This window comes from Phocoena phocoena, chromosome 15 (assembly GCF_963924675.1).
Source record: "Phocoena phocoena chromosome 15, mPhoPho1.1, whole genome shotgun sequence".
In the NCBI taxonomy this organism is placed as follows: domain Eukaryota; kingdom Metazoa; phylum Chordata; class Mammalia; order Artiodactyla; family Phocoenidae; genus Phocoena; species Phocoena phocoena.
Genome location: NC_089233.1, coordinates 65,581,639 through 65,603,599, shown reverse-complemented (window position 1 = coordinate 65,603,599; position 21,961 = coordinate 65,581,639). Strand labels below are relative to the sequence as shown.

The window sequence follows — 21,961 nt, the reverse complement described above, 5'->3', positions numbered from 1 at the left end:
AACTAGTTTTGTGAACTCATCAGTCTGTTGCCTAACATTTACTTTGTAATTTATATGCAGAGTATTGTCTAGGTGCTGCAGGGAATAAAAGTAGTAGATAGGTACTCCCTGCATTGTAGAAGGTATTTTATATATTGACTACTAATTCAAAATCTACATTCCCACAGTGATTCTGGGAACCAAAGTAATTTCATAGCACTTGGAGTGAGATTTTTGTTTTCTCTCTCTCTTTTTTTTTTTTAAATAAAATCAGGCATTTTATAAAGATTTTTAGGCATAAGTAGAGTGTCTTCTTTTCCTTCCATTATATGGACTCATTTTAAAGTTGCTTTTTTTCTGTTTTTTTAGTTTAATACAGTTTTTTAGTAAAATGAAGAAGTGGATGGACATGTCAAACTTGCCACAAGAATTTCGTGAACGTATAGAAAGGCTAGAAAGAAATTTTGAGGTGTCTACTGTAATTTTCAAAAAATTTGAGCCAATTTTTTTAGATATATTTCAAAATCCATATGAAGAGCCACCAAAGTTACCACGAAGCAGGAAGCAGAGGTGAGACACTTAATCCTCATATAATTGACATAAAAATTATGATACAAACTTATTAAGGGAATTTGCATTTTTAAAAGTCTACTTTTTAATTCCATTTAATAAAACATAGTTGTCTGTCCTTTGTGAATGAGATTTTATATGTAATTTGACTTTACTATTTGTTATATTTGCTGTTTCAATTTAAGTGACAAATGTGGAATGATATTTAGTAAGTCAGATAAAAAGTACATTTTTCCCCCCTTTTTAGGAGGATTCCTTGCAGTGTTAAGGAGCTCTTTAATTTCTGTTGGACACTCTTTGTTTATACTAAGGGTAAGGTGACACTTTCAGGTGTTTTACATTTCTACTGTGGGAACTTGGTGCTATTTGACCTGAAAGGTTTCTGGGTTTTATGTCTCTTTTCTTCTAAAGGTAATTTTCGTATGATTGGAGATGATTTAGTAAACTCTTATCATTTACTTCTGTGCTGCTTGGATCTGATTTTTGCCAATGCCATTATGTGCCCAAATAGACGAGACTTGCTAAATCCGTCATTTAAAGGTAAGACCTTATGTATTTTTGAAAACTGATTATCAATTTTTAGAAAAAGAGTTTCAAAAATTGACCATATTCTCTTTTCCCTCCATTGCTCTTTATACCCTGTCAAACTAGGTTTACCGTCTGATTTCCATACTGCTGACTTTAGGGCTTCTGAAGAACCTCCCTGCATCATTCCTGTACTGTGTGAACTACATGACGGACTTCTGGTAGAAGCCAAAGGAATAAAGGAGCACTACTTTAAGCCATATATTTCAAAGCTCTTTGACAGGAAGGTACTATACTTACAATTAAATGACTCAAATTTTGGGGGGTCAGCAGCAGTAGCCTCAAGGGGAAAAGCAATATTTTAAGCAAGTTCTTAACATTATAGGACTCAGGGTCAAGATTCCCAGGTTTGTCTCTGATGTGATGTGGAGTTGTTCTGTGATTTTCTGTGATGTGCAAAACTGAGCTGTTGAAGAATGTGACCATCTGTATGTACTGTCAAGTAAATGCACTGTCAGAGGCAACTATAGGAGGTTCTGATAGAGAATTATAAAGAACAGAACATCAGGGCTTCCCTGGTGGCGCAGTGGTTGAGAGTCCTCCTGCCGATGCCGGGGGCACGGGTTCGTGCCCCTGTCCGGGAAGATCCCACATGCCGCAGAGCGGCTGGGCCTGTGGGCCATGGCCGCTGAGCCTGAGCGTCCGGAGCCTATGCTCCGCAACGGGAGAGGCCACAACAGTGAGAGGCCCTCGTACCACAAAAAAAAAAAAAAAAAAAAAGAACAGAACATCAGAGTAAGCCTGATAAAGAATTATGAAAAGCAGGAGGTCAGAGTAAGTTAGTTTATTGCAACAATTTGAATAACTGGCTGACTGTTTATTAAAAGTAGGATGATGTATCAATATAACAACTGTAGCTTTAACTCAATATGAGTAGAACAGAAAATCCCTTACAGTTGTGGGCTACCTACATGCATTCTGGATTTTTTTCTCAATAATTTACCTCGCTCTTTCTAAAAAGTTGGCTTTTTCCTTTTTTTTTTTTTTTGTGGTACGCGGGCCTCTCATTGATGTGGCCTCTCCTGCTGCGGAGCACAGGCTCCAGACGCGCAGGCTCAGCGGTCATGGCTCACGGGCCCAGGCCCTCCATGGCATGTGGGATCTTCCCGGACCGGGGCACGAACCTGTGTCCCCTGCATCGGCAGGCGGACTCTCAACCACTGCGCCACTAGGGAAGCCCGTCCTCTGCAATTTTTTAGAAGAGTTTGAGAAGGATGGGTGCTAGCTCTTCTCTAAATGTTTGATAGAATTATGATTTTCTTATTTGTTTTGGGTTTGTTTTTGTAGATCCTTTTCTTCTCTTGTGTTTCCCACTTAGAGAAGTTCCTTTAGCATTTGTTGTAGAGCTGGTTTGGTGGTGCTGAATTCTCTTAGCTTTTGCTTGTCTGTAAAGCTTTTGATTTCTCTATCGAATCTGAATGTGATCCTTGCCGGGTAGAGTAATCTTGGTTGTAGGTCCTTCCCTTTCATCACTTTAAGTATGTCATGCCATTCACTTCTGGCTTGTAGAGTTTCTGGTGAGAAATCAGCCGTTAAACTTACGGGAGTTCCCTTGTATGTTATTTGTTGTTTTTCCCTTGCTGCTTTCAATAATTTTTCTTTGTTTTTAATTTTTGCCAATTTGATTCCTATGTGTCTCGGCATGTTTCTCCTTGGGTTTGTCCTGTAAGGCACTCTGCGCTTCCTGGACTTGGGTGGCTATTTCCTTTCCCATGTTAGGGAAGTTTTCGACTATAATCTCTTCAAATATTTTCTCAGGTCCTTTCTCTCTCTCTTCTCCTTCTAGGACCCCTATAATGCGAATGTTGTTGTGTTTAATGTGGTCCCAGAGGTTCTTAGGCTGTCTTCATTTCTTTCCATTCTTTTTTCTTTATTCTGTTCCACAGCAGTGCATTCCACCATTCTGTCTTCCAGCTCACTTATCCATTCTTCTGCCTCAGTTATGCTGCTATTGATTCCTTCTAGTGTATTTTTCACTTCAGTTATTGTATTGTTCATCTCTGTTTGTTTGTTCTTTAATTCTTCTAGATCTTTGTTAAACATTTCTTGCATCTTCTCGATCTTTACCTCCATTCTTTTACCGAGGTCCTGGATCATCTTCACTATCATTATTCTGAATTCTTTTTCTGGAAGGTTGCCTATCTCCACTTCATTTAGTTGTTTTTCTGGGATTTTATCTTGTTCCTTCATCTGGTACATAGCCCTCTGCCTTTTCATCTTGTCTATCTTTCTGTGAATGTGGTTTTTGTTCCACAGGCTGCAGGATGGTAGTTCTTCTTGCTTCTGTTGTCTGCCCTCTGGCTTGTGCAAGTTTCCTGATGGGAGGGACTGGTGGTGGGCAGAGCTCAGTAAAACTTTAATCCGCTTGTCTGCTGATGGGTGGGGCTGGGTTCCCTCCCTGTTGGTTGTTTGGCCTGAGGTGACCCAACACTGGAGACTTCCTGGCCTCTTTGGTGTGGCTAATGGCAGACTCTGGGAGGGCTCATGCCAAGGAGTACTTCCCAGAACTTCTGCCAGTGTCCTTGTCCTCACAGTGAGACACAGCCACCCCCCCCCTCCAGGAGACCCTCTAACACTAGCAGGTAGGTCTGGTTCAGTCTCCTATGGGGTCACTGCTCCTTCCCTCCTGGGTCCCGATGCGCACACTACTTTGTGTGTGCCCTCCAAGAGTGGAGTCTCTGTTTCCCCCAGTCCTGTCAAAGTCCTGCAGTCAAATCCCACTAGCCTTCAAAGTCTTATTCTCTAGGAATTCCTCTTCCCGTTGCTGGACCCCCAGGTTGGGAAGACTGATGTGCTCAAAACCTTCACTCCAGTGGGTGGACTTCTGTGGTATAAGTGTTCTCCAGTTTGTGAGTCACCCACCCAGCAGTTATGGGATTTGATTTTACTGTGATTGCGCCCCTCCTACCATCTCACTGTGGCTTCTCCTTTGTCTTTGCATGTGGGGTATCTTTTTTGGTGAGTTCCAGTGTCTTCCTGTTGATGATTGTTCAGCAGTTAGTTGTGATTCCGCTGCTCTCACAGGAGGGAGTAGGAGCACGTCCTTCTACTCTGCCATCTTGAACCAATCTCCAGCATTGGGTTTCAGTTGCGGCATGAGGGATCCTCCACTGCGGCACGTGGGCTTCTCTCCAGTTGTGGTGCATGGGCTCCAGAGTGCGTGGGCTCTGTAGTTGTGGCCCGTGTGCTCAGTAGTTGTGGCGCACAGGCTTAGTTGCCCCACGGCATGTGGGATCTTAGTTCCCCGACTAGGGATCGAATCCCCTGCATTGGAAGGGGGATTCTTAACCACTGGACTGCCAGGGAAGTCCCTCTTGGACATCATTTTGTATTTAGTCTTATCTTTCAGCAAACAAACAAGTATTTATTTATGTGTATATATACACAGTATATATTTTTGTGTGTATATGTATATCTATGTAAAATATCTCTTTGTAAAGCTTTAATCTCCAGCAAAATAAACTTTTAAAGGAACTCAAGGATTATGTCTATTGTGCAAGGCACTAGTGGCCCCTGGCTATGATGACCATTCATCTTGGTTTGCCTGAATTATCTGGGTTTTGGCTGTTGTCTTGGCATAATTATTATAGTGTCTTCTTTCACTCCAAAAGTATCCTGGTTTGGACAGTGGTTCTCCTGACCATGGACCAGACGCTTTATTTGGCCTGTTTAGGGTGTTTTAATTTTTTATTTCATTTTTCTTTTGTTCAATTTTTAACTTACACATGAAGATCTTTTATATGAAAACTTTTTAAAAATCAGAAGCTATGGCAATACTGGTTTGCAATTTCTACATGGTAACTGTTGTCAAGCTAAATGATGGCCACGTCTTTTGGCCACCTCTTTTAGGATGGGAAGCGTGCTTTCTGCTGTCTTCATTTATGTACGTTGATCCCTGACCCCTGAAATCATTTGAGTTTGCAACCCTTGTTATGTAGTAATCTAAGTATAGTGTGGATACACAGAAAATATTGATAACAGTGTAGTTTTCCTCTGTCACCAGTAACAGTACCTATATTCCTTTCAAGTCTTTTGCTTGCCTGACATATATTATCATTCAGTAACTGTTAGTTTCCATTTTCCATAGACCAATGTTTAAAATTGGACAGCTTTCATGAGAATTACTTGAGGAATTTGTTAAAACTGCTGCCTTGGGCTTCCCTGGTGGCGCAGTGGTTGAGAGTCCGCCTGCCGATGCAGGGGACACGGGTTCGTGCCCCGGTCCGGGAAGATCCCACATGCCGCGGAGCGGCTGGGCCCGTGAGCCATGGACGCTGAGCCTGTGCGTCCGGAGCCTGTGCTCCGCAACGGGAGAGGCCACAACAGTGAGAGGCCCACGAACCGCAAAAACAAAAAACAAACAAACTGCTGCCTTAGTTGAGACCTTGAGGTCTGTCAGTCTGCATTTTTAACAAGTTCCCCTACGTGATTGTTATGTCACTAAAATTTGGAAACCACTGCTATAGACTATGAAGTATTTTCAAAACTTGACTTTAAATGTTTTTTAATATTTTATTTGCATACTAAATAGGATTTACAGGTCTGAAAGAAATATTTAGTAATTCTATTTTGTGTGTGTGTGTGTTATTTATAATAGCTACCGGTGTGAAAATTTAGATAAATGTAGTATTTTTGTGTGTATGTTAATATGCTTACTTACATGAAGTCACAAAGTGGGTTTTTTTCCCCAGATTTTAAAGGGAGAATGCCTTCTGGACCTTTCTAGTTTTACTGATAATAGGTAAGTGTCTAGCACTGATGGTATCTGGCATATCATAAGTTATCAATATGATTTGTTGCAGTTTGTTAAGTGAAATGTTGTATGAAGGTAACTGCTCCAAATTCAAGTTCCTTCTGCTTCCGTGGCATTGAGTGGGTGTTATCACTAAGCCTTGCTGTCTTTAAGTACATTTATTTTAAGATCCCATTTGCTCTTAAAACAGCTGCTCTCCTGAGAAACTCATAAACAGACCCAATGACTTCTGTATTTGAGTTTACATTCTTTGTAAACTAATATTGGCAAATTAATCAAATATTGGCAAGTTCAGAATGTGCTTATATTTCAAGGCCACACACAATTGTTTCCTCAATGATCAGGTCTTAATGAGGTTCAACTAGTTTCCAGATTAAGTGTATATTCTTTTCACTCACCTTTCAAAGTAATTTATTGCCATGTATGTGAATGTGAAGAATGTCTGTGATCGGATAGAAACCTCTGGTATTGTTAGATGGGCAAAGTTAATAAAAACTAGAAAGTCATAAGCTTTTCTAGTCTGTGGAGTCAAAATCTATCTTCAAGTCAAGATAAATCCATTGTGTAACTTAGTTTTGTTCTAGCAGCTTAAAATAATTCTCTTTTCAGCAAAGCAGTGAACAAGGAGTATGAAGAATATGTTTTAACTGTTGGTGACTTTGATGAGAGGATCTTTTTGGGAGCAGATGCAGAAGAGGAAATTGGAACTCCTCGAAAGTTCACTGGTGATGCCCCATTAGGGAAACTGACAGCACAGGCTAATGTGGAGTGTAACCTTCAACAACACTTTGAAAAAGTAATTAACCTAGCCTGGCCTCAGTCTTGAATGATCTTTTTCTCTGTGTGTGTGATTCTACTAACAGCAGAAGCATCTTTCAAGTTAAAGCTTGAGTTTCTTCTACTAACTCATATTTCCCATGAAAGCCTTAAAGGTAGCTTTCAAAACTATGGCATTTAGTATTTTTACCTCATTTCTTGCAATTTTTCATATTTGGATATTTTCCCAGAATGCCTGGGTTCTCAGTAGAGTATGTGTCTTTGGATATGAAGAAGGATTTATGCTTTCCTCCTATTTTTTTTTTGCATCACTTTAGCCACTCTTCTCTTGATTTAAAATTTAGTTTGCTTTCCTACCCATGACGAACTATGTGCTCTTCCCAAACTTCAGCCATATAACTCTGGATTTGATTGTTAATAGCCAAGGCTTAATTCTGTATTTATGTCTTAGGTGGGTTGGAGGATGAGGTCTAATGGAAAATTCACTGGTCCAAGAGATAGAAACCTAAATTTTAGTCCCAGCTCTGCCATTACCTTTGTCAGCTTAAACAAGTTTTATAACTTCTCTGTGCCTATTTCCTCATATGTAAAATGAAAATGTGCCTGTTATATTTCAAATGAATGTTATGAAGATAAAATGAGATTATGGATAGAAAGCACTTTGGGAAAGTGTTATTCAAAGGTAGGATGTTATTAGCATAATATTGCTAAAAATTTGGTGGGTAACCAGAAGAGGGGGAGAAAGTAACCTACTAAACATGAATAGAGAAGATGGCATATGTACTGAATTAAACACATAATGGGGAAGAAGGTAGCTTTTTAATCTCACATAATTTTCTTTTCTGACAGAAAACATCATTTGCACCTTCTACACCACTGACAGGACGACGATATTTAAGAGAAAAAGAAGCAGTCATTACTCCTGTTGCTTCAGCCACCCAAAGTGTGAGCCGGTTACAGAGTATTGTGGCCGGACTGAAAAATGCACCAAGTGAACAACTTATAAACATTTTTGAGTGAGTACAATACTAGTATTTTTCCAAATGTCTCTTTTAAATTAGATTCTGTATTCCATTCTGTTTTCAGTATTTCCGAATTCTGGAGATACTGGATATACATCTGGCAAGTTTTACTGTATCATTTCAATCACAAAGTATGTTGACCTAAAATCAGATAGAAGTACCTATTAAAAATTATATATAAATTTTATTTCGTATTATTATAGACTTTTAAGGTTAAATGCATCTTAAAGGTTATTTAGCTCCAACATTCCATTCTGGTAACACCCCTAATTTATGCATTACTGTTTTTCTTTTTACATTGTTTTTAAATGGGTTCAATATAAATGTCCATCAAATGGGAGACTGGTTACATATTGATGGTACAGCTGTAAAATGGAATTTTATGCAATTGTCTAAGAAAAAGAAGCATATTTCATAGTAAAGATGATAAAGTGAGGCCAGATTAGAGAACCTTATTTCCTAATACCTAGTAACAGAATAGTAAAAATTAGCAGACTGTCTATCAGCAGAAACCAAATGAAGAGAGGGATATGATTTCATGCTATAATTTTCCAAAGTGGTGGTTAGGAAAGGAAATGGTTGCTTCTGGTATGCCTATCCCCAAGAAGCATTACTGGGGGAAAAGGGTGTGTTGATGGGATCTTTTTATTTATTTATTTATTTTACTTATTTATTATTTTTGGCTGCGTTGGATCTTTGTTGCTGCGCGTGGGCTTTCTCTAATTGTGGCAAGCGGGGGCTACTCTTCATTGCGGTGCACGGACTTTTCATTGCGGTGGCTTCTTTTGTTGCAGAGTGTGGGCTCTAGGTGCGCGGGCTTCAGTAGTTGTGGCACGCGGGCTCAGTAGTTGTGATGCACGGGCTTAGTTGCTCCACAGCATGTGGGATCTTCCCGGACCAGGCCTCAAACCCACGTCCCCTGCATTGGCAGGCAGATTCTTAACCACTGCGCCACCAGGGAAGTCCTATTGATAGGATCTTGAAAATACTCATTAATAACCCAGATGTGGAGAGAAACAAATGGCGTGAGTAGGCATATGAGTAAAAAGTAGAAACCTCCCCAAGTGAAAGTCCCTGTATACCACCAAGATAGCAGAAATATGAAAAATTCTCAGGGCCTGCCATTTTCCAAGGTTCCTAGCTTATTTGGGGAGAGATCTTCATAGAACTAGAAGATATCTCTGACCAAGGTATAGTGAACCCTGGAATGGGGACATTTAACTAAATCTCAGAAGAGAAAGCAAAGCCCTGATCCTCTAACAAAAGCTGAACATAGCACATCTGTGCCCTCCCACTAGTCCCCAAACCTCAGTCTATAGAAAAGTGGACAGAAGAAGCCCCAGCCTCAACCACAGCTCAGAAGGTAAGCAGATTGCATGTAAAGTAGGAAGATTCATAAAGATCTACCCTCATAGCATTTGAATAAATAGATCTGAACTGAACTATCCATTTAGCATGAACAAGTTAAAAAGAAATGGCAAAGCATCTTGCAGACATTTTAAAGCACAAGAGAAGGAAGGAAGGAAGAAAACATAGAATGCAAAAGACAAAGAACCTAGAAACAAATAAATGGAAATACATTCCATGTTTATGGATTGGAAGATTTAATATTGTTAAAATGTCCATATTACCCAAAGCAATCTACAGATTCAGTACAGTCCCTATCAAAATCCCAATGGCATTTTTACAGAAATAGAAAAAAAAAAATGTAAAATTCATAAGGAATTTTGAAGGACTTTTTTTGCGGTACACGGGCCTCTCACTGTTGTGGCCTCTCCTGTTGCGGAGCACAGGCTCCAGACACACAGGCTTATCGGCCATGGCTCACAGGCCCAGCCGCTCCGCGGCATGTGGGATTTCCCAGACCGGGGCACGAACCCGTGTTCCCTGCATCGGCAGGTGGACTATCTACCACTGCGCCACCAGGGAAGCCCTTGAAGGACTTTTATTAGCCAAAATAATCTTGAGAAAGAAATAAAAAGCTGGAGGCCTCACATTTCTGATTTCAAAACACATTCCAAAGCTACAGTAAGCAAAATAGTATGGTATTGGCATAAAGACAGACATGTAGACTAGACATGGAATAGACTAGAGTCCCAAAATAAACCTTCACGTGTATCATTAAATGATCTTTGACAAGGGTGCCAAGACTACACTATGGGGAAAGTCAGATTCACTTAGTATCATATCTTCAAGGTTCATCCATGCTGTAGCATATGGCAGGATTTCCTTCTTTTTAAGCCTGAATAATATTCCATTGTATATATATACATACTACACTTCCTTTATCCATTCATTTGTCAGTGGACATAATAGGTTGCTTCCACATCTTGACTGCTGTGAGTAATGCTGCAGTGAACTTGAGTATGCAAATATCTCTTTGAGATATCCACATGCAAAAGAATGAAGATGGACTTTTATCTTACACCATGTACAAAAGTTAACCCAAAATTTGTTAAAAACCTAAACATGAGATCTGAAACTGTACAACTAGAAGAAAACATAGGTGAAAAGCTTTATGACACTGAAATGGGCAGTGATTTCTTGGATGTGACATCAAAAGTATAGGTAACAAAAGCAAAAATAGAAAAATGGGACTATATCCCACTTAAATACTTCTGTACAGCATTGAAAATAATCAGTAGGATGAAAAGGCAACCTACTAGAATTGAAGAAAGTAATTGCAAATCATATATCAGATAAAGGGTTAATAGCCAGAGTATATAAAGAACTCCTACAACTCAAACAAAAAACAAAACAAAAAAACAACAAACACCTGATATGAAAAAGGGGCAAAAGACTTAAATAGACATTTCTCCAAAGAAGACATACAAATAACCAACAAGCATGTGAAAAAATTCTCAACATTACTAATCATCAGGTAAATACAAATTAAAACCACAATGAGATATCACCCGTTAGAATGGCCACTATCAAAAAAACAGAAAATAATAAATGTGTTGGTGAGTATCAGAATTGGCACTCCATTGCTGGGTTTATAAATGGTGTAGCTGATATGGGAAACAGTATGGAGATTTCTCAAAAATAGAATTTTTATGACCTAGCAATCCCACTTCTGGGTATATACCCCAAAGAGTTGAAAACAGGATCTCAAAGAGATAGCTGCACACCCAAGTTTATTGCAGAATTACCCGTAAGAGCCAAGTTATAGAACCAACCTAAATGTCCACTGTTGAATGAATGAATAAAGAAAATGTGGTATGTACAACAGAATATTACTCAGCCTTAAAAAGAAAGAAATCTTGTCATATGCTACAATGTGGATGAATCTTGAAGACATTATACAGAGTGAAATAAGCCAATCACAAAGAGACAAATACTGCATGATTCCACTTATATGAGGTACCTAAAGTAATAAGACTGATAGAAACAGAAAGTAGCATGGTGGTTGCCAGGGGGTGGGGGAGGGGGGAAACAGGGAGTTGTTGTTCGATGGGTATAGAGTTTCATTTATGCAAGATGAGAAAGTTCTAGAGATCACTATACAATAACATGCACATAGCTGACAGTAATGTACACTTAAAAATTAAGGGGGTAAATTTGTTATGTGTTTTTACCACATAATAAAATTTTTAAAAGACAACCTATTTGGAAGAAAATATAACTCAAGAGGCACAGCTTTGCATTAGAAGAACTTGATAAGAACATAAAATGTTTTTGCCATATATGCTACATGGCACATGATGCTGGTCTTTTTGAAGAACCCTGCACTAGTTATTTGGCTTTGGGCAAATCACATTGTTTCTCACAGTCTTGGATTTGTTTGTCATTTCTGAATTAAGACCTGTATTCTGTGTTTTATTGATAGAAAGGTAACAGAGTTAATAATATAAAATAACAGGATTAATTGCTTCTTGCCAAATGTCTTTTTTTTTTTTTTTTAATTTAATTTTTGGCTGCGTTTGGTCTTCATTGCTGCAAGCAGGGGCTACTCTTCGTCATGGTATGCTGGCTTCTCATTGCAGTGGCTTCTCTTGTTGCAGAGTATGGGCTCTAGGCGCGCAGTCTTCAGTAGTTGCAGCACTTGGGCTCAGTAGTTGCGGCATGTGCACCCTAGAGCGCTAGTGCTTCAGTAGTTGCGGTGCGTGGTCTCAGTAGTTGCAGTGCACAGGCTCTAGGGCGCTCGGGCTTCAGTACTTGTGGCTTGCGGGCTCTAGAGCACAGGCTCAGTAGTTGTAGTACACAGGCTTAGTTGCTCTGCAACATGTGGGATCTTCCCAGACCAGGGATCGAACCCGTGTTCCTTGCATTAGCAGGCAGATTTTTAAACACTGTGCCACCAGGGAAGTCCATCTTCCTTTTTAATGCTACATTTTTTTTACTTGTTATTCTTTTGGCTTTGATAAGAACTAAATGCAGTTTATTGTTCCAGCACAATATATACATAAATGCTGCCTATCATTTTCTTAAATCAGATGAAGAAATCTTTCTTAAATCACGTTTATTGAAGTATAATTTATATACAAGAGTCATCCTTTTTACTGTACAGTTGTATGAGATTTGACAAATGTATACAGTTGTATAACCATCACCACCATGATCAAGACATAGAACAGTCCCCCCAAATTTATGCCCCTTTGTAGTCAATCCCTATGCCATTCCCAGCCTCTGGAAACCACTGATACGTTTTCTGTCCTTAGAATTTTGCCTTTTTAGAATTTCATATAAATAGAAGCATAATAGAGAGAACATTGACTCCCCTAATGTTGAAATTCCAAAACAATATGCCAAATGATTGTATTTAAAGGCTGCAGACTGGTTTGAAATATGCTGTGTTTACATATCTAGGTTTACACCTGAGAATAGGACTTTGGTCACTAAAAACTAGACTAATTCTTGAATGAAGAAATGTTGGTACTCTGGAATTTTTTTTCTGTTAATTAGGTTCCTTTTGTATTTTTTAGGTCTTGTATGCGTAATCCTATGGAAAACATTATGAAAACAGTGAAACTAATAGGACAGACTTTCTGCCAACACTATACCCAATCAACAGATGAACAGCCAGGATCTCACATAGGTAAGAAGACAAAACTGAAATTGATAAAGCATTGAAAGTAGATAGATTGTTCCAAGAAAAATAGAAACTCAAGTTTTTTCTTTCCATGCAATTTTTAATATATCTGATTGAAGCTTATATAAGTTTTGTTCTTTAGTTCTTAACAGCTACATTTATTTAGCACGTGTTTTCCCTTTGTTTCCCTCTGTAGATTTTGCTGTAAACAGACTAAAGCTTGCAGAAATTTTGTATTATAAAATATTAGAGACTGTAATGGTTCAGGAGACACGAAGACTTCATGGAATGGACATGTCAGTAAGTAAATTCACTCTCCCAGCGACTGGCGAGGTCTACAGAATGTAAGCCTGGAAGCAATGTGTTGAGAGCCGCTGTAGTTCATTGTGGGGCTCAGCAGTTAATGGCAAACTTACCCATGATGACATCTTAATTGGCCTTAGTTGTCTTTGGCACACCCAGTGCTAGCCACCTCTAGGCAGAAATGTGAAATATGTAAAATTTTTCTTTGATGCACCATCATTATCCTTTCCCTTTGGTCGGTTTTTTGTCCTTCGTTCCTAGCTAGCTAATAATGAAATCCCCCAACTATTAAACCAACTGATAATTAAAATATCTAGCCATACCGCTCAGGGAGTTTTGAGGAATAAAATGTTGATGGCTTTTTTTTTTTTTTTTTTTGCTTCATTTTCTTTGGACATTTGATCAAGTCTGATCACTCTCTCCAATAGCTATGTAAAGGAATTTTTCTAAGAAGTCAAACTTATCATATGATCTTTGTTTCCTCCTCCTCCTCTCTCTTGTCACTCTTGGAGCCTTCTGACCTTCAATTCCAGTAAGAACAAGTTGATGTTTGGAGGTGCTGCTTAACTAGTGTAATAAAATTCCTCTGTGTTTGCACCCTGGAAGTTTTCCTCTATGTTGGTTCCCCATTTTTCCTGGATTCCACGTCTTTCTTTTTCATGATTTACTAATAGTTGATAGAGCATATGCTCCCATAGCTTCTGGAGAAAGAAGTAAATTTTCAACTTTTTATTTTGAAATAATTATAGATTCACAGAAAGTTGCAAAAGTAGTACAGAGGGATCCCATGTATCCATTTGCCCCCAGTAGTTACATTTTACATAGTATATCAAAACCAGGAAATTGACATTAGAACAATGTATGTGTCTTGCTCTTTACCCTTATATCACATGTGTAGATTAGGTAACCACCACCAAAATCAAGATACAGAACTGTTCTTTCGCCACAAAGATCTCCCTCATACTACCCCTTTTTAAGTGACACTCAGTCTCTTTAGCCACTAATTTGTTTTCCATATCTAAACTTTTATAATACACTCTTATGAGGTCTTTTTGTTTATATTTTTTGAGGTTTATTTTATGACCCAGGATGTGGTTTTTCTTGGTAAATGTTCTGCGCGCTTGAAAAGATTGCGTGCTGTTGTTTGGGTGGAGTGTTCTGTAAATGTCAGTTCTATTTTGTTGGTTAATGGTGTTGAATTCTTCTGTATCCTTGCTAATTTTTGGTTTAGTTCTATCAGTTATTGAGAGGAGAGAAAGGTATTGAAGTCTCCAAATAAAATTGTGGATTTGTCTCTTTCTCCTTTCAGTTCTATCAGATTTTTTTTTAATTCATATAGTTTGAAGCTCTGCTGTTTGATGCATAGACATTGAGGATTACTATGTCTTCTTGGTGAATTAATCATTTTATCATGACGGAACATCCCTCTCTGAGTCTGGTAATTTTCTTTGTTCTGAAGCCATCTGGCTGATGTTTATACAGGCATACCTAGTTTTATTGTGCTTCACTTTTTTGTGCTTCACAAATAGTGACTTTTTAATAAATTAAAGGTTTGCAGCAACCCTGCATCAAGTCTATTGGTGCCATATTTCTAACAGCATTTTCTCACTTCATTTCTCTGTGTCACATTTTGCTAATTGTAGCAATACTGCAACCTTTTTCACTACTATTGTATTTGTTATAGTGATCTGTGATTAGTGATCTTTACTATTGCAAAAAGATTATGACCCACTGAAGCCTCAGGTGATGGTCAGCATTTTTTAGTAATAAAGTAATTTTTAATTAAGTTATTTTTTTAGACATAATGCTATTGCACACTTCATAGATTATAATATAGTGTAAGCATAACTTTTACGTGCATTGGGAAACCAAAAAGCTTTGTGTGACTTACTTTATTGCGGTATTTGCTTTATTGTATATTCACTTTATTGCAGTGGTCTGGAACCTGGTGTGCCTGTATATCTTTTTCCATTCTTTTTTTCTAAAACTAATTAATTTATTTATTTTTGGCTGTGTTGGGTCTTAATTTCTGTGCAAGGGCTTTCTCTAGTTGTGGCAAGCGGGGGCCACTCTTCATCGTGGTTCGCGGGCCTCTCACTATCGCGGCTCTCTTGTTGCGGAGCACAGGCTCCGGACGCGCAGGCTCAGTAGTTGTGGCGCACGGGCCTAGTTGCTCCGCGGCATGTGGGATCTTCCCAGACCAGGGCTTGAACCCATGTCCCCTGCATTAGCAGGCAGATTCTCAACCACTGCACCACCAGGGAAGCCCTCTTTTTCCATTCTTTTACTTTCAATCTACCTGTAACATCCTTTGAAATTAGTTTCTTGTAGGCAGCATATAGTTGTCATGTTTTTTGTAATCTACTGTGTCAGCCTTTTTGTTTTAATAGGTAAATTTAATTTACCTATTAAATTTAATTATTGATTTGTTAGGGCATAAGTCTGCCATTTTATATTTTGTTTTCTGTTTTCTTTTTCCTACCTTCCTGTGGGTCAATTTGAACATTTTTAGACTATGTATCTTTGTATAGATTTTTTCTTTACTGGTTGCTGTAGGTATTACATTATACATACATAATTTCACAATCCAGTGGTATAGACATTTTATCAGCTCAAGTAAAGCATGGAAACCTTACCTTGCCTTAAGTGTCTTTTTTAAAACTGCATGAATGTCTTTATTTTATTATATTTTTTTATTTTTTGGCCACACCACGCTACATGTGGGATCTTAGTTCCCTGACCAGGGATCAAACCCACACCTCCTGCATTTGGAAGCGTGGGGTCTTAACCACTGGACCACCAGGGAAGTCCAGAATGTCTTTATTTTAGACTCACACTTGATTAATAGTTGCCTTTGTATAATTTTATGATTTTAAAGGCGTTGCTCCATTATCTTCTAGATTCCAGTATTGCTAGTTAGAAATCCAGTGGCATTCTAATTCTTTGTATTGGTATGTGACCTGTTTTTACTTTCTGGAATCTTAGTTATCATTCTTTTATCACTAATGTTCTGAAATTTATAATAGAGTGCCTTAATCGTGGGTCTTTTCATTCATGTGTTGGGCATTCCTACAGAGTTCCTCTTTTAGTCCAGAAATTTACGTCCTGCAGTTCTGGGTCATTTTATTGCATTATTTCTTAGATAATGTATTGCCCACAATTTTATCTTTCTGGAGCTTTTATGATTCAGATAAAGGACCTTCTGGATTAATCCTCTTATTTTCTATTTCTTTGTCTTTTTGTTCTACTTCTAAGGATATTTACTCAATTTTTCACCATCCAATTCTAAAGAATTTTTTATTTTACCTGTATTTTCATTTCTAAGACTTATTCTTTGAGGTTAATTTAGATTTCTTTGAGGTTTTCTTCTGATGCCTGCATTGTCTCTGTTTCCTCTGAGTTTCTTTTCCATTTGTTTTGATCTTTGTTTTTCAGTTGGAGGCTTTCCTCAAATGATGGATTATTCCTCAAATGTTGGATTACACCTTTGTCTTTCAGTTGGAGGCTTTCCTCAAATGTCTACTTTCTGAATGAGTCACTAAAAATGAGACATTAATAAACCCTGATGTTGACAAAACAGTTTGGCTCAAAGCTCTGTATGCAAGAGTGAGAATAAAAGTCCAGTAGCCTCAAGTGATCATGTAGTATAGGGACCCTCAACTGTTGGTGTCTTTAAGACTTCTCTGGAATATTTCAGTTTCTTTAGAAAAGTATCTGCCTGGCTGTTGGTGTTATAGAGCAGAGCAAGGAAGGGAAACTTGGTCTCACAATTCAGTCTGCAGACTTTCACCTAAAACCACGGTCTCTTCTATACCTGGTGTTCTCAAGCTCTGATTCTCTCTAGCTCAGTTTCTGTAGAGAATAATTCTCTAGATCGAGACCTATCATCTGACTCCTTAAAGTGGATGTTGGGTGGGGACCTGAGGACTTCTGACTACCATAAACTTAAAAATCACCCATCCATGTCAGCCCCTGCCTAACCTGTACTTTTCATTCTGCCTGTGCCTTCAGTTGCTGTGTTTTTCCCAAGTTGAGTGCAGCAGATTCATTTGTTTTAAGTGTCTCTCTTCAGGCCCTTATGTTGATCATCCTACTTTCTGCTGAGTAATTTGTCATCCTTTCATACAGTTTCAGTTTTCACATATGGTTTGCGGTTACAATTAACTCCTTGTTCTATCCAAGATATTTTCTATTGCTTATTCTCTTTGTTGACTTGGAATGGTATTTGAAAGAAGGATGGCAACAAACACCATTTATAGAACTGAAAACTTATGTTAAATTTTAGACTCAGTGGTGAAATAGGACTTTATCTTTTGTTTGTTTGTTTGTTTGTTTCTTGGCCACGCCACATGGCATCGGGAGCTTAGTTCCCTGACCAGGGATCGAATCCATGCCCCCTGCAGTGGAAGCATGGAGTCTTAACCACTGGACTGCCAGGGAAGTCCCAAGACTTTTATCTTAGTAAAATATTTTTCTCTGAACTTTTAAAAATCTTAGCTGTGATACACTACACCTTTGATTTTAGTGTTTTGATTAATAAACACTGCCCTTATGTTGACAAAACAGTTGACATAAAACTGTCATTTAAATAAAGGAGCCCAATTCTTATGCTTTTCTCTTGGCAGGAATATTAATTATTTTATTATTTACTCCAGTTTCAAAGTAGATTGTTGTTTATGCCTCATTTGAATTTAACATCTGTCACTGAGCAAGACTGTATCTCATAAGAAAACTATCAGTTTAAGAACTCAGATTTTTATCTCTGGTAATCTAGTATAATATAATGTACACTTATATAAGTTATGGTTTATAAGTTACGTAAGATATAAGTTATTTTTTCTTGTTTCTATAGTCTTCTTTATATAATGGCAGAGGCTAAAATTGCTGAGAAATTTATTAAACTGTGGTCTTTCTCTTCCCCAAGGTTCTTTTAGAGCAGGATATATTTCATCATTCCTTGATGGCCTGTTGTTTGGAAATTGTGCTCTTTGCCTATAGCTCACCTCGTACTTTTCCCTGGATTATTCAAGTTCTTAATCTGCGACCATTTTATTTTTATAAGGTGAGATGAGAGCAAAGTTCTGTTATGGTGTGCCTCAGGCAAACATTCTGTTTGTCTTAATGCTGAAGAAGTGAGCTGTAGTGATGTCTGGAAAACATTTCCAGAGGTATTGTGAAAGCATTCCTTTTAGGGTGGAATCAAGGACAAAAGGGAGAGGAAGAGAGGGGATCAGTAAATTAAGCCAATCTCATAGCTTCAGTTTTTCCATCACTGACTTGCAAATGTGGCCAGGAACTAAGTCGTTAAGTTTGAATTTCCATATTATGAATGAAAATCATAATCCTGTTAAATAGATGTGTGATGAAGAACAAAAACTCTTTCTCTCAGGAGAAAGAAAAGGTCTAAAATTAATTGTGGTCATGGTCTAGCTACTGAGGCTGTAATAACAGATGGTGCTCCTTCCCCAAATTTGAGCTAATTCACTGTGGATGAATCTTAACTTACTTACCCTTTTTTACCTGCTAGAACCTTTTTCTTACAGAACACAGAGGTCACAGCTGCAGTAACTAATGTTACCTGATGTCTGAATTTAAGACTGATGCTATTATTATACTGGTTGGCATAATTTAGTTAATATTTTGTCATCTGTGTTACTTGCAAATTATTGATTATAGAAAAGTTAGTTTGATGAGTTAAATTTTTATACCTAAAGTTACAGAAATGCAGATCACTGAAAACCCTATTCATTTTAATTGCTGACTGAGTGGAATTTAAATTCTTTTTAGTTTTGTAAGGAAAATTGCTTCTCTATATTTACTTTAATGTTTATGTATGTGTTTAAGATTTTCCATTAGGAAATATATGTAATTTTATCTGAGGAAAAAGTTTAGTTTTTGCCATCACCTAATAACAATTCATTTTTTTTGTAACATCCTTTTTTTTTTTTTTTTTTTTTGCGGTACGCGGGCCTCTCACTGTTGTGGCCTCTCCCGTTGTGGAGCACAGGCTCCAGACGCACAGGCTCAGCGGCCATGGCTCACGAGCCCAGCCGCTCCGCGGCATGTGGGATCCTCCCGGACCGGGGCACGAACCCATGTCCCCTGCATCGGCAGGCAGATTCTCAACCACTGCGCCACCAGGGAAGCCCTGTAACATCCTTTTTTCATTCAAGAAGTTAAATGCTGTTGTTGTTGTTGTTGTTTTTTAATAAATTTATTTATTTATTTGTTTTTGCCTGCGTTGGGTCATGGGCTTTCTCTAGTTGCTGCCAGCAGGGGCTACTCTTTGTTGTGGTGCGCGGGCTTCTCATTGCGGTGGCTTTTCTTGTTGCTGTGCACGGGCTCTAGGCACGCGGGCTTAAGTACTTGTGGCTCGCAGGCTCTAGAGCGCAGGCTCAGTAGTTGTGGCGCACGGGCTTAGTTGCTCCACAGCATGTGGGATCTTCCCGGACCAGGGCTCGAACCTGTGTCCTCTGCATTGGCAGGCGGATTCTCAACCACTGCGCCACCAGGGAAACCCAATGCCATTGTTTTTTAACCACATAAATAATATATACTCCTTGAAGAAAAACAGAAAATACACACAAATGTAGATATTAAAGTCATATATTATAATCCTAATTACAAATAATAATCACTATTAATATTTTTATATATATGCGTACAGACTTTGCTCTAGATATTTACTCTTATTAAAATGGAACTATAGTGTATATAAGCAAAGTTCCTTTTAAATATGTTATTCATTCTTTCTTTTGAGCTGTTGGGAGGAATAGTCTGAGAAGGGGCAGTGAATTCAAACTAGCATTGGACTGGGAACCCAAGACCTGACTTCTACCACTGTTGGGCTGTTGACCATTTTCACCTATCATTGCCTCTGTTTTCCATGTGTAAAATAAAACATGAAGACCAGAAATGTACGTGAAAGTATTTTGAAAATCTTAAAAGCTTCTTTATAAATTAAAAATATATTAATAAGCCATAGAATTATGGTTCAAAGATATTCTTGGTTCTGTGTCATTAATAACAGCAGAGCTAGCCATACATGTCAGTCTAGTCTAGAACTGACTACTTGAGACCACATTACTTTCTCAGTTTTCTCTTCTCCAGGTTATTGAGGTGGTGATCCGCTCAGAGGAAGGACTCTCCAGGGACATGGTGAAACACCTGAACAGCATTGAAGAACAGATTTTGGAGAGTTTAGCATGGAGTCATGATTCTGCGCTGTGGGAGGCTCTCCAGGCTTCTGCAAACAGAGTTCCTACCTGTGAAGAAGTGAGTTAGGGCAAGGCTAATAATCCCATCATTTTATGAAAGCAGCTTTATTGAGACATGATTCCCATACCATACAATTCACCCATAAGTATACAATTCAGTGGTTTTTAGTATATTCATAGGTATGTGCAGTCATCACTGCAGTCACTTTTGGAACACACCACCTCAACAAGAAACTTTACGTATCACTTCCCTAACCTCTATCTTCTTGACCTAGCCCCTAAGCAACCAAGTAGTCTACTTTCCATCTCTGTTGATTTCCCTGTTCTGGACATTTCATGTAAATGGAATCATACAATATGTGGTCCTTTTAAACTGACTTCTTTTTTTTTTTTTTTTTAAACATCTTTATTGGAGTATAATTGCTTTACAATGGTGTGTTAGTTTCTGCTTTAAAACAAAGTGAATCAGCTATACATATATCCCCATATCTCCTCCCTCTTGTGTCTTCCTCCCACCCTCCTTATCCCACCCCTCTAGGTGGTCACAAAGCACTGAGCTGATCTCCCTGTGCTATGCGGCTGCTTCCCACTAGCTATCTGTTTTACATTTGGTAGTGTATATATGTCCATGCCACTTTCTCACTTTGTCCCAGCTTACCCTTCCCCCTCCCCATGTCCTCAAGTCCATTCTCTACATCTGTGTCTTTATTCCTGTCCTGCCCCTAGGTTCTTCAGAACCTTTTTTTTTTAGATTCCATATATATGTGTTAGCATATTGTATTTTGTTTTTCTTTTTCTGACTTAGTTCACTCTGTATGACAGACTCTAGGTCCATCCACATCACTACAAATAACTCAATTTCGTTTCTTTTTATGGCTGAGTATAACTGACTTCTTTTATTAGCATAATGATTTTAGGTTAATCCATGTTGTTGTATGTATCAGCACTTTGTTCCTTTTTACAGCTTACTAATATCCCATTGTATGGATAGACCAGTTTGTTTATTTATAAACTTGTGTTGTTTCCACCTTTTGACTATTATGAATAATGCTGCTATGAACATTCATGAACAAGTTTTTGTGTGGACATATGTTTTCATTTTTCTTTTTCTTTCTTTTTTTTTTTGTGGTACGCGGCCTCTCACTGTTGTGGCCTCTCCCGTTGCGGAGCACAGGCTCCAGACGCCCAGGCTCAGTGGCCATGGCTCACGGGCCTAGCCGCTCCGTGGCATGTGGGATCTTCCCGGACCGGGGCACGAACCAGTGTCCCCTGCATCGGCAGGCGGACTCTCAACCACTGTGCCACCAGGGAAGCCCTTCATTTTTCTTGAGTATATGGCTAGCAGTGGAATTGCTGGGCCATATAGTAACTCTTTTTAAGCTTTTGAGGAACCGTCTGACTGTTTTCCAAAGTGGCTGCGCCATTTAACGTTCCCACCATCAGTGTATAAAGATTCTAATATCTCCACATCCTCTCCAGTGCCTATTATTTGTCTTCTTGATTCTAGCCATCCTAGTAGGCATGAAGTATTATCTCACTGTGGTTTTTTTTTTTTGCATTTCCCTGGTGGCTAATGATGTTCAACATCATTTCATGTGCTTATTGGCCACTTCTTTATCATCTTTGGAGAAATATCTATTCAGATCCTTTGCCCATTTTTTATTTGGGTTGTCTTTTTATTATTGAGTTATAGGGTTCTTTATATATTTTAGATACACTCCTT

General features: G+C 38.5%; 1 protein-coding gene across 1 annotated transcript in view; it reads left to right on the top strand.

The window, feature by feature from the left end:
• RBL1 (RB transcriptional corepressor like 1) overlaps positions 1–21,961 on the top strand; it is a 73,045-nt gene that overhangs the window by 11,790 nt on the left and 39,294 nt on the right. Inside the window, exons 3-13 of the mRNA XM_065892082.1 lie at positions 349–549; positions 797–861; positions 961–1,089; positions 1,201–1,361; positions 5,826–5,875; positions 6,497–6,683; positions 7,514–7,680; positions 12,612–12,724; positions 12,915–13,018; positions 17,946–18,083; positions 20,132–20,296. Of these exons, the coding sequence (XP_065748154.1) occupies positions 349–549; positions 797–861; positions 961–1,089; positions 1,201–1,361; positions 5,826–5,875; positions 6,497–6,683; positions 7,514–7,680; positions 12,612–12,724; positions 12,915–13,018; positions 17,946–18,083; positions 20,132–20,296 (1,480 nt within the window). The remainder of the gene's footprint in view (positions 1–348; positions 550–796; positions 862–960; positions 1,090–1,200; positions 1,362–5,825; positions 5,876–6,496; positions 6,684–7,513; positions 7,681–12,611; positions 12,725–12,914; positions 13,019–17,945; positions 18,084–20,131; positions 20,297–21,961) is intronic.